The sequence below is a fragment of the Hippocampus bargibanti genome, linkage group LG12 (genome assembly GCF_051943395.1).
Source record: "Hippocampus bargibanti isolate YZ-2025 linkage group LG12, ASM5194339v1, whole genome shotgun sequence".
NCBI lineage: Eukaryota > Metazoa > Chordata > Actinopteri > Syngnathiformes > Syngnathidae > Hippocampus > Hippocampus bargibanti.
The window spans coordinates 15719935-15731658 of record NC_142745.1 but is presented as its reverse complement, the minus strand read 5'-3'; the positions used below and the strand labels follow the sequence as shown (position 1 = coordinate 15731658).

The window sequence follows — 11724 nt, the reverse complement described above, 5'->3', positions numbered from 1 at the left end:
TTTTTTAGGCAGAGCGTTTTTGTTCCAAGAGTCAATCTCTGCCGAGTGCGGGTGTTCCTAATATTGTGGCCAGTGACCCTTATTATGACGAACTCGACGGAGAAAAGGTGAGTCGACGGACGTTGAATGCATCCCTATTAGATGCTCCAAGGGGAATTTTCATTAGTCAACCGTTTTTATTCGCCCCTCCCAGGTTCCAAGTTCTTGGCTCGCCGAGCACCAGCCAACTTTCTGTGGGCAGCTACAGTTTGGAAAGCCGGTGTGCATTTTTTGGGGTGTTGCTCGGAAACGCATTCCCGAGGCACCAGGCGGGCGGGGACACTGTCGGGAGGTGAGGAAGAGACCTGCCCTCTCATGTTTTTTTAAGGGAGGGGGCAGAGGTGGAGGAGGGAGAAGCAAGAGTGACGTTGGGCGAGGTGGGACAGGAAGAGGGCATGACAAGTGAGGAATTTAAAGTCTCCGTGTGGGTCGCCAGACGAAACGAGAAACACGAACATGGACGTCCCAGGAAAGGTAAGAGAAACGTTGTTTTTTTTTAAATAATCGTATACACATGGACATTCGATTAGATGAAGCGACAATTGATTCATCTTAAAAATCTAGAAGAAGTAAATTCCTCTTAACCCTCAAAACAACAAACACGAATTACAGGCAGGACATTTGACTGATTAGTATTTTTGAACTTCACAATAGGGAGGAAGTTCAAATGCGCCTTTTTGGTTCATCCTCAATTTCATCGAAGAGCCTGAAAACATCTCAAAAAAGTACATACAGATTTTTAAAACAATGTCAAAAATATGTTTAGGCACACATAAACTCATCCCACATTTGAAATTAGCTTTTGACCAGTTTAACTCATTCAATGCCATTCATGAATGTATTCAAGAATTGAAAATATGACATAGATCGCCATTTCCGAATAATTTTTTTTTCTTGATGGGGTGCCGATATAGCGTTGGCCAGACCTCTGGCAATGTTTTTCCCTTCGACAATGGGGCAGCATTTCACTTTCTTCCATGTTAGGACTTTGTTCCTGCTTCAGCTGTTGTTAAAGTGATACAAAAACCAATATGTATGTCTTGTATTGTATTTTGGACAGCTGCCCTCATTTCAAGGTCACAGAACTCCAGACCCATATAATTTAGGAATTAACTCTTTTTTTCTGATGAAAGAAGAGTCTAAGGTTTAGTCTAAGGTGGGTCCTGGAATTCGATTGACAATGACAAAACAAAATGACACATTTTTGCACATCGTCATTGGCAGTGAAATAGTTAAGTGACAATACAAAAAATAAATCCAAAACAAACAATATGAAACTATTAAAATAATATTTTTAGGGATTTGGCAACTAAATCAACAGCAGCATTGCAAACTGTCAACATTGGATTACTGATAAGCAATACACAAATGGTGACGTGCATCCGTGATCACCTGATGGATCAGGATTGCCTGTCACAGGGGCTTAAGCCCCCAAAGCCCCCTTTGTATCAAAGACACACACACACACACACACACACACACACACACACACACACACACACACACACACACACACACACACACACACACACAGCTGTGGGTTTATTGAGGGGAGGTGCAGACGTCACAATGACAAATTTAGCCTCAGTTGAGCCAGATGTGCTTTACATATTGGCTGTAATTTTTACAGTGCCACAAATATGAAGTGACACTTTGAACCGAGCCGCATTCTCCGCCTCACACGTGGACTGAAGATCGTCCTTGTTTTCGTAAACACAATTTCGAGTGTTGAATGAATGACATTTGGTTCACATCACAAAACGTCAGTTTTTTTTTTTTGTGGGCACTGAGTTTGAGGAAATGATTAAAGACAACCGCTTCTTTTTTGACGTTTTAAAATCAGTGACCTTCTTATCTCATTAGCATTTCCTGCTTGTTTCCACCGCATAGTTAGCGTGTTTGGAATGACTTGGCCAAGCCAAATATTTCTTATCGCATTTTCTAAATATAGACGCCGTCCATTTGTTGCCTCACTGAATTGGCTTGAGTTGGCGACCGATTCCTTCACATTCTCAGCGGCGTCAAGTAATTCAGGGGGTGGTTCAAAGGTGAAAGGTGAAAATAACAAAAGTTGAAAATGGGGGAGGAAAAAATATTGTGGATCAAGAAATTAAATAAAGACGAAATGCTTTTGGGGAAAAAAAAAACAAGTCAACCTCATCTTCAAAAAAACTGACTCCAATTCTCATGAAATTGTCTGTCGTTTTTTTTTTCATGTGAATCAAACCTCTGAAGATGGAGGACACTGATTCGCTGTGGTGACCCTCTGAAGGGAAAAGCCAAAAAGAAAAGAAGAAGATCTTTGGGGTTTTTATTGTCGACCAAAATGTTGTTTGAGAATTATAGCTCACTTTGTTCAACAATATATGATTTTCTTTCTAGTTTTGATGTTGGATTTGACAAATCTGCACTATAATGAATGAAAAAAACTACAACTAATAATCAAACTAAAGGATAACTAAACTCAATTAAAACCAAAGAATTCACAGATAAAAATCGACTTGCTTTGAATCTTACATTTTTTTCTTCAAAGATGAAAAGGAAATTTTGGAATTCAATGTAAACATCCCTGTTCTGGAAAAACAAAAGGTGCATCTTCAGAAAATGCTACCTGTGTATGAGGTTGCCGTCATGTCGCCGTGTCTTCCGGTGACCAAATTTTACCTGAGCCACTCCTGTACTCTTAAAATGTAGACACAATAAACCTTTTTAGAGCTTTTACATGCTCTAGGTCCTATTCCTGAGTCAACATGACACTGCCTCCGAGCCCTGACCTAAAGCCCGTCATGCTCCTCTGGGATGAACACGAGTGCCAGTCTCCTTGCTAATACCTGTTGACAGACAAACGGATAGATTGTGCAATGTCACGAATTCAGCCAGAGGGTTTTTATCAAACAAAGGGGATACATCCCCCCGCCCCCTTTTTGGCGTGCAACATATTCTAAAAGTAAAACAAACCATCGTCAGATCACCCTGCCCTTGGCATTCAAAAGGGGGGAAAAAGCAATCCAAGCATTCCCGTCCGTCAATCTCACGCGCTGGAATTAGATTTTGAGAGCCAGTTTCCGCCAACATAAAAAAAGTGTAATTATTTGTAGTCCTAAAACCATTTTTATAAACATCACGGACAATTTAGTCTTCAAATTGCCCTAATGTGTGTTTCTGAACTTCAAGTGTATTTATTTATTTATTTATTTATAACAAATATGAATGAGTGTTATTGTGAACACCAAATATAATTTGAATCTTCAATGAAGTGCACTCAGCTTTTTTATTTATTTATTTTATGACTTTTTTTGCATTTCAATGGTCTTAACGCCTTTCATGGAATTGTCAACGTCATTTAAAGGACAACCGAAACCATTTTTTTTTGTTTCCTCATCAGAAATAAAATACCCAACACACGCAGGCTGATATTTTTAGTCAAATGCAAAACACCAATAAAAATGACTTAGTGTCCCAAAACTACTTCAAAATGGCGAGTCTCAGAAGGTCCCGCCCCCTTGTTCGTGACGTCACGCCAGGACGTCTTTGCCTTGCTCTAGAATCAAAACAATGGCTTCAGATTCAGAGAAGATGCTTTCTTGTTACTCATCCAGTTATGAATATGATTCAAATAGTTCTGAAGAGGAAAGCATAATTGTTTGCGACTCGATTAAAGAAGTACTTGCGTATCAATTCGAGCCGTTAGGACTCCAATGTAGCGTCCCAGAAAATGCACAAGATGGCGCCCAAGCTCCGTTGGAAATGGGCTGATTTGTCTGCTGGGAATTTGTGTCAAATAGAATCAAATAGTAGTCTTGTTGCAACACACAACGATTCACCATTGCGTTATTTATGTGTTTTCCTTCTAATTTCTCTACACGGATCAACACAAAGTTTTCAGACCAAACAAAGTACCCAAAATGTATTGTGTGTCGCTTTCTTGGTCAGGGGCGTTCCAAATGTGACGTCACGTAGGGGATCGTCATCAACTCGAAAACAAGACCTGAATATTCGGTGCGAGTCTTAAAACGTAAAATATAGCTAGATGCGGTGGAATCTTTGGAAAATACGCTCAGTCGAAGTCATTTGAAGTGATTTTACAAATTATGGACACAACTTTTTGGGAGGTGTCGGTTGTCCTTTAAAGTTGTCAACAGACCCAAAGAAAGAATCTGCCTAGCAACAGGTGACATCATCACTACCCAATCGCCATTGTACCCATCTGCCTCGTTGACAAGTGTTGCTGTTTACTTTGGTGAAATTGTTGAAACGTTCTCATTCACAACATTCAAGAAATGAGCAGCATGGGTGATCTATTGTTGTTTTCTTTCCCAACTCAAGATGTCGGGAGAGGCAAGTGCATCAAATCCAGCTGTGTGTCTTGTTTGCAAAGACGGTTGCTCTGGTTTGCAGCCACATTCTTGGAGGTAACGTTGCGTTTTGATTCAGTCTACTCTCGTTTGCTTTGTACTGCAATCAATGAAAATCCATAATATGGAGAGACCAAAATAAAAGTTTCACCCCCTGCTTCCACTTTTAACACGTTGAAACCTACTGAAACACGTGTTTCTAAGTTTTTATTAGCCCATATTCCCCTTTTTTGAAAAAAGAAGACTATCAAAATCACTTTGCTTCAAAACTACAGTATAGACTATAGAACAAAAATTATTAAACAGCCAAATGTTCAAACAAAGTTTAAATATTGCTTTATGCTATCACACAATGCAAAATGCAATAGACAGGCTCATGAAAAGAAGTAGACTTGACATGAATACAAATTCAGCATACAGAAAGAAACACATCCCTACTTCGTCTCCTTCCTCGCTGCAGATCTACCGGTAGAGCTCAGTGCTGCCTGTCGTGTTGTGGCACAAATTGGTACTACACTGATGTGGTCCAATATGAAGTCAGATGTATTAAAGCAGGGTGTCAGTTATTTTTTGCCGCAGGTCACATTGTAGTTCCGGTTTCCTCTTGAGGGCCCTTGTGAATTTGGGGAAGCCATTAGAACATTTCATCCCTTACACAGATTACATATAGAGTGCACAACAAATTAATGAATAATAATAATAATAATAACAATACATTTTATTTATAAGTGCCTTTCACACAGGATAAGTTTTTCTGTGGGTGAGCAGCGGCAGCCACACGCGCCAGCGTTCACTCAACCCGTAATAACTCAAAAAGGTAGAAAGCTAGCTAATAGATAGCTAGACAGCTAATAGATGGCTAGCTAGATAGGTAATATGTTTCCTGACTCAAATAGCTAGGTAGCTAGCTATATCGCTAATAAATCGCAAGCTAACAAGATAGCTAATATGAAATATAAATATTAATTGTTCACCATTTTTTTTCCGTCTAACATGACCCACAGGCAGGGAGTCACGAAGACATACATTTTTCGTGTTTGCAAGTTTTCAAATCAGAAGTCAAGAATAATGACTCTTACTGTGGTTTCCATACGGCAATTTGAAACTTTGCTTCGGACTTTAGCAAGCATCATGGAATTTCACATGTGTGATTTGCTTTCGCGGGCCGAATAAAATGATGTGGCGGGCCAGATTTGGCCCCTGGGCCTCGACTTTGACACTTGGATAAAATACATCTAAATGACCTACAGTGAGACTTATGTCCATGCAGTAACACATTCATGCAGTAAGGGAACACCTGTTGACAGTAAAAAAAAAAAACTTAATTCGAAAATATAAATCTTAAAAAGCCACAAAAAAGCAAGGGTCCACAAAATCGTTCCACATTACTTTTTCAGGAAAGCATGCGTGACTTGCGGCTGCAGCGTGGTGGACCACGCCCCCGGTAACCACGCAGATGATGACCGGCGAATGGGACGCCTGCTTGCCGACTCGCCCTGCGCCCACCTGACGGCCAAAGTGAAAGGAGGCGGTGGCCTTCGCTTATATAAGAGGAACCGCATGATCGTGACCAATCCAATGGTCTCGCGCAAGGACCCCACGTTCAGTACTACCACCTACGATTGGGCGCCGGCCGGTCTCAACCAGAAATTGGTGAGGAATCTACCAGGAGCAAAAACAGTCTGTTTTGGGGATTATTATGACATGTTTGTGTCAAAATGAAAGATAATTTCAAAGATTTAAGATTTAAACTGAGGTATAGTTGTTTTTGCGGACGTCAACGGCAATTATTCCACATGTTTTTGCAAACATGCAAACCCAAGACCCAGAAAAGGACTTTGGTGTCTGTCCGGGACCAAGAAAGGCTAATCGAACTGCGCCGCTTGGCTGGAGTTCTATCTATTTGCTATCTATTAGCTACCTGGCTGGCTATCTAGTTGCTATCTATTAGCTAACTACCTAGCTGGCTATCTATTTGCTATCCATTTGCTATCTATTAGCACATGTAGCTATGTACCTAGATATTTATTAGCTATTTGGCTATCTAGCTAGTTAGCTAACCATCTAGCTGCCTATCTATTTGCTATCTATTGTCTATCTGCCTAGCGAGCTAGCTATGTAGCTGGCTATTTATTAGCTATATGGCTATCTAGCTAGTTAGCTAACTGTCCAGCTAGCTATCTATTAGCTATCTGTTAGCTAGCTGGCTAGCTTTCTATCTATTTGAGTTACTGCCAGATTGCGTGAACGCTGGCGCGTGTTGCTGCCGCTTCTCACCTGCAGAAAAAAAACATCCTGTGGCTGTAAAGTGACCTCGAGAGTTTTGAAAGACGCTTAGAAATGAAATGTATTATTATTATTATTATTATTATTATTATTATTATTATTATTAGTGTTATTAGTATTATTATTGTTATTATTATTATTTGTTGTTGTTATTGTTCTTATTATTATTACCACCATCTTGCCACCATTGTAAGCTTGCTGCAGTAACTCAGCAGTGCTACATGATTTTTTATTTATTTTTAAACCAGCTTCAGCCTCCCTGTTGGAATGTCTGGTTTCCATTAAAAAAAAAACTCACGTCTGTTTTGGGTTTCACAGCGTATGATTGCAATGGTGAGCGTGATTGTCGGAGGAGGAGGGTGAGGTTTCGCCTTTGAGGTGGAGGGCCTCCATCATCGTTGCGGCGTAACATGTCAAGTCAAATATGTTATTCATTGAGAAATCAAAGAGCATTCCAAGTGCATCTTTGCACTATTAGTCATGACTCCGTTGCTGTCATCTGATAACCTCATAGACCACAAAGGAATTCAAAATCTGGGCGGATACACCAAGTGAGGTCTCGGAAAGTCAGCGTCACGTGAAAATAGTACTGCTAAAAAATATCTTTCATACCTTCTTAACGTTGAGTTTCATAAAGCAAGTATTTTGGTAGTACAAAATATTTCATCAGTGGAAGTCATGATGAAATAACACTGGCTCAATGACAGATCCCTGTGGAAAGCCAAGTTATTGCTTCCTTTATTTTTGTCATGGGAGAATGACTTCTGTGACACGTTTCAATCACTAAATTTTTCAACCGACCTATTTCTGACAGCCGTCCCATAAGCAGGCTTTGTTTGACTTTGTTTGTCACAGGAGAGTCGCTTAGTCGCTCTACGCTGAGACCAGGATTGTGAACTCCTAACCTCTTGAGTTTGATTGAAAGAGATGTGACCAGAATCCTGGATGATGATGATAATAATAATGTGAGAGTTTAATACTCACAGGCCAAGAAGTACATGGAGCTGATCCCAGAGAACCAACGTCCTGTCTCAGGGACCGGGGGGTCAGTGCTGCGTCGGAGGCATCTCCTCAGCCAGCTCCCCTCCTATGACCAGGACCCCATGGCATGTCAGAGCCTGGCCAGTGACAACGAGGTGAGGTGACAACCCGTATCACTCCAGATGTTAGAAACTACAGTGATACCTCAGCTTACGAACTTAATGGGTTCCCAGAAATTGTATGTAAGGCGAAAAGTGTGTCTTCCAAACATTGATTTCCCATAGGAAACCATTAAAAATGAGAATAATCCATTTCCAGGTCCCCATAAAACATATATTTCAACAAAATAAGCCTTAAAACTACACAAAATATACTTTATTTTATGTATCATAAGTGTGCTATTGTATTGTAATTAAAGAAATAAACTGTACTGTGTAATGAAGTCGTTTTATTTACCCCTGTGATGGTCGTTGATGTAGTTGCCTCTTGATGATATCCGAGTGAAGTTGCCATGCTTTCTTGGTGATAATATCTTCACTAAAACGGTCCCCTGCGAGCTGCTTTTCGTTAATCCAAATCAACAGAAGTATTTCAACCTCTTCTTTTGCCTCAGACTGTTGCTTAGGCAACACTGAAACATCGTTAGCCACACGTAGCAATGGTCGATTTAGCATACTGGTACTGGGACGCTAAGTCACACAAACGCACACCTCGTTCGTGTTTTTCAATGATCTCCTTCTGCTCAGCTGTAATTTTTTTTTGTGTCCTCTTCGGCGTAACACTAGCCTGTTGTGGGGTCTTTTTTGGTACCATAAAAGCAAATGTACTCCACTCGATAGCAGACCACGTCTGCACTCAGAGAAAGAGGGTGTGGAAAAGTAGTGTGGTTTGGTGTTCTTCCACCGAAAACTAGTCCGCCAGGCATTATGGCACTCTGTGTGTTTCCCGGAAACTAGTTTGTATGGCAAGATTATATTCTCGCGAATTTAATGTTTGTAAGGCGAAAAGTTAAAGCGTTCGTAAACTGAGGTATCACTAACTCCAAATTCTCATCTTAATCCTAACCATTAGTGTTAGAATAATATCCTGAATCCAAACCCTAAAATTAACCTGAAGTGACGGTTGCAGGTTTCCGCCATGCTGCTGTTTGTAAAACGCTACAAAATGGAGGCACTCGGTGTGGGGGAGGTTGCGCTGCCCGGTGACAGTGAAGCCTTGCAGGAAGCAGCCAATCAGAGGGAACCCAAAGAGCAAAACCACAGTGAAAAGGATGCTGCGGACCACCATCAGGATCACGGCACCGTCGGCCCTGGAGAACCCCGCAATGGAATAGAGGACAACCCGCAATACGTAATATTACCAATTCACAATTTTTTATCTGTTAGAAATGTACAAAAAATGGCAGCTGCTTGTGTAGGGGGAAAAATAAATACATGGAGGAATCAAAGTTACTGATATAGTCGCCCCTCTTGGTTTGCAGCGTTGCTCTGGTTGCGGCAACAACATCGCATCGGACAGTCCGGCGGTTTTTGCCGAGCATGCCGGTTACCATGCTGCCCTGTGGCATCCCGCCTGTTTCACATGCGCCGAATGCGGCCAGGGATTGGCGGACTTGGTCTATTTCTGGACCGACCGGAGGCTGCTATGCGGACGACACTATTGCCAAAGCGTCAGGCCACGCTGCTCCGGCTGTGACGAGGTGAGACATTCAGATTATATATATATATATATATATATATATATATATATATATATATATATATATATATATATATATATATATATATATATATATATATATATATATATATATATATACATATACATTTTAAATGTTTATATGTATTTGGATTCCTTTTTTATATACATTGTTGTTCTGCTGATTTGTTCAAAATTAATTATTTATATTGACAATGAGGGCGGCCCGGTAGTCGAGCGGTTAGCACACCGGTATCACAGTGCAGAGGTCGCCGGTTCGCGTCCCGGTCCGGCCTTCCTGTGTGGAGTTTGCATGTTCTCCCCGGACCCGCGTGGGTTTTCTCCGGGTCCTCCGGTTTCCTCCCACACTCCAAAAACATGCATGCAGGCAGATTGACCACTCCAAATTGTCCCTAGGTGTCAGTGTGAGAGTGCGTTTTTCTTTGTGTGCCCTGCGCTTGGCTGGCAACCAATTCAGGGTGTCCCCCGCCTCATGCCCGAAGACAGCTGAGATAGGCTCCAGCACTATCTTTCCACCCTACCCCACCCCAACTCCATCCCTTTTCAATTGCTGCTGTGGACTGCAAATTTCCCCATTGTGGGACGAATAAAGGTATTCTGATTCTGACCCCCCCACGACCCTAATGAGGAATAAGCGGTACGGAAAATGGATGGATGGATATTGACAATATTTAGCCATTGATTTTTTTCAATATATTTCAACTTTTACTCATATTCTTTAGATATTCAGATTTTTTTATTATTTATACTGACCATATTTAGCCAATGATTTTTCAATATACACTACTTCAAACTTTACTCATATTCTTCAGATATTATTTTTTTTATTATTTATATTGACAATATTTGCCAATGATTTTTCAATATACTTAAAACTTTACTCATATTTTGAATCTAAAGAATATGATTACAAAAAATCTGAATATCTAAAGTTTAGATATTCAGAATTTTTGAATCGGATTTCTTTTCTTTTTTAATGACCAAGACCATATATGTCTATTTTATTTTTTCAGCTGATCTTTGGAGAGTCTTTCCACATGGCACAAGATGGCCGTGCGTGGCATCACCAGCATTATTGCTGCTGGAGGTGTGGACAAAGCCTGGATATGCCCTGCCACCACTGACGCACTCATACACACAGAGAAAGACAGAGGACAATGGTGCCTTGACTTACACTTCATGAATTTTTTTTATTTCTTAAATTACGTTGTTATGGATGACAGTGCTATTTTTCTGGATCGAACTGATTCATGGCATTTCAGTTCATTCCAATGGGGAAAGTTAATGTGGTCAGTCAAGGTATTATTGTACACACACTTAAAGTATGTTGCTTAGCCCAAGTGGAGTCTTTCAAGTGTCCAGCAGCACCGTATTTCGTAATACAATCTGGTTGTAGACATGTCACCCATAAAGCTGATATTTACAATTTTTTAACATCAAAGCATATTATTTTCATCTGTGTGTGTGTGTGTGTATTATATATATATATATATATATATATATATATATATATATATATATATATATATATATATATATATATATATATATATATATAAATACTACACACGCGCTGCTCCGGCTGTGACGAGGTGAGACATTCAGATGATATATATATATATATATATATATATATATATATATATATATATATATATATATATCTCATCTCATCTCATCTCATTTTCCGTACCGCTTATTCCTCATTAGGGTCACGGGGGTTGCTGGAGCCTATCTCAGCTGTCTTCGGGCACGAGGCGGGGGACACCCTGAATTGGTTGCCAGCCAATCGCAGGGCACACAAAGACATACAACAGTCACTCTCACACTCACACCTAGGGACAATTTGGAGTGGTCAATCTGCCTGCCATGCATGTTTTTAGAGTGTGGGAGGAAACCGGAGGACCCGGAGAAAACCCACGCGGGTCCGGGGAGAACATGCAAACTCCACACAGGAAGGCCAGACCGGGACGCGAACCGGCGACCTCTGCACTGTGAAGCCGGTGTGCTAACCACTCGACTACCGGGCCGCCCTATATATATATACATTTTAAATGTTTATATGTATTTGTATTCCTTTTTATATATATTGTTGTTCTGCTGATTTGTTCAAAATTAATTATGTGCGTGTCAACCAGCTGCGACTCAAGGCTCAGTGCTCCACGCAGGGGTCAAAGGTCAGCTGCGCCTGCAAGGCCGATTTTGAGGGTGACGGTCGCATCTGCGTACCCAAAAACCCTTGCGCCGTCAACAACGGCGGCTGTCCCATCAACAGCACCGTCTGCGTCTTCAAGGGGCCCAACAAGGTTCGGTCAATGAGGGGCGCCATTATGAGGCTGATGAC

At 40.9% G+C, this 11724-nt stretch overlaps 1 protein-coding gene across 1 annotated transcript; it reads left to right on the top strand.

Moving 5' to 3' along the window:
* The first annotated feature begins 210 nt into the window (after positions 1 to 210).
* On the top strand, positions 211 to 10848 carry lmcd1 (LIM and cysteine-rich domains 1). Its single transcript, XM_089010349.1, has 7 exons — positions 211 to 513; positions 4366 to 4451; positions 5792 to 6047; positions 7667 to 7816; positions 8790 to 9011; positions 9142 to 9360; positions 10394 to 10848. The coding sequence occupies exons 1-7, from the start codon at positions 496 to 498 to the stop codon at positions 10502 to 10504; spliced, it is 1062 nt and encodes a 353-aa protein (XP_088866475.1). The 5' UTR covers positions 211 to 495; the 3' UTR covers positions 10505 to 10848.
* The last annotated feature ends 876 nt before the right edge of the window (positions 10849 to 11724 follow it).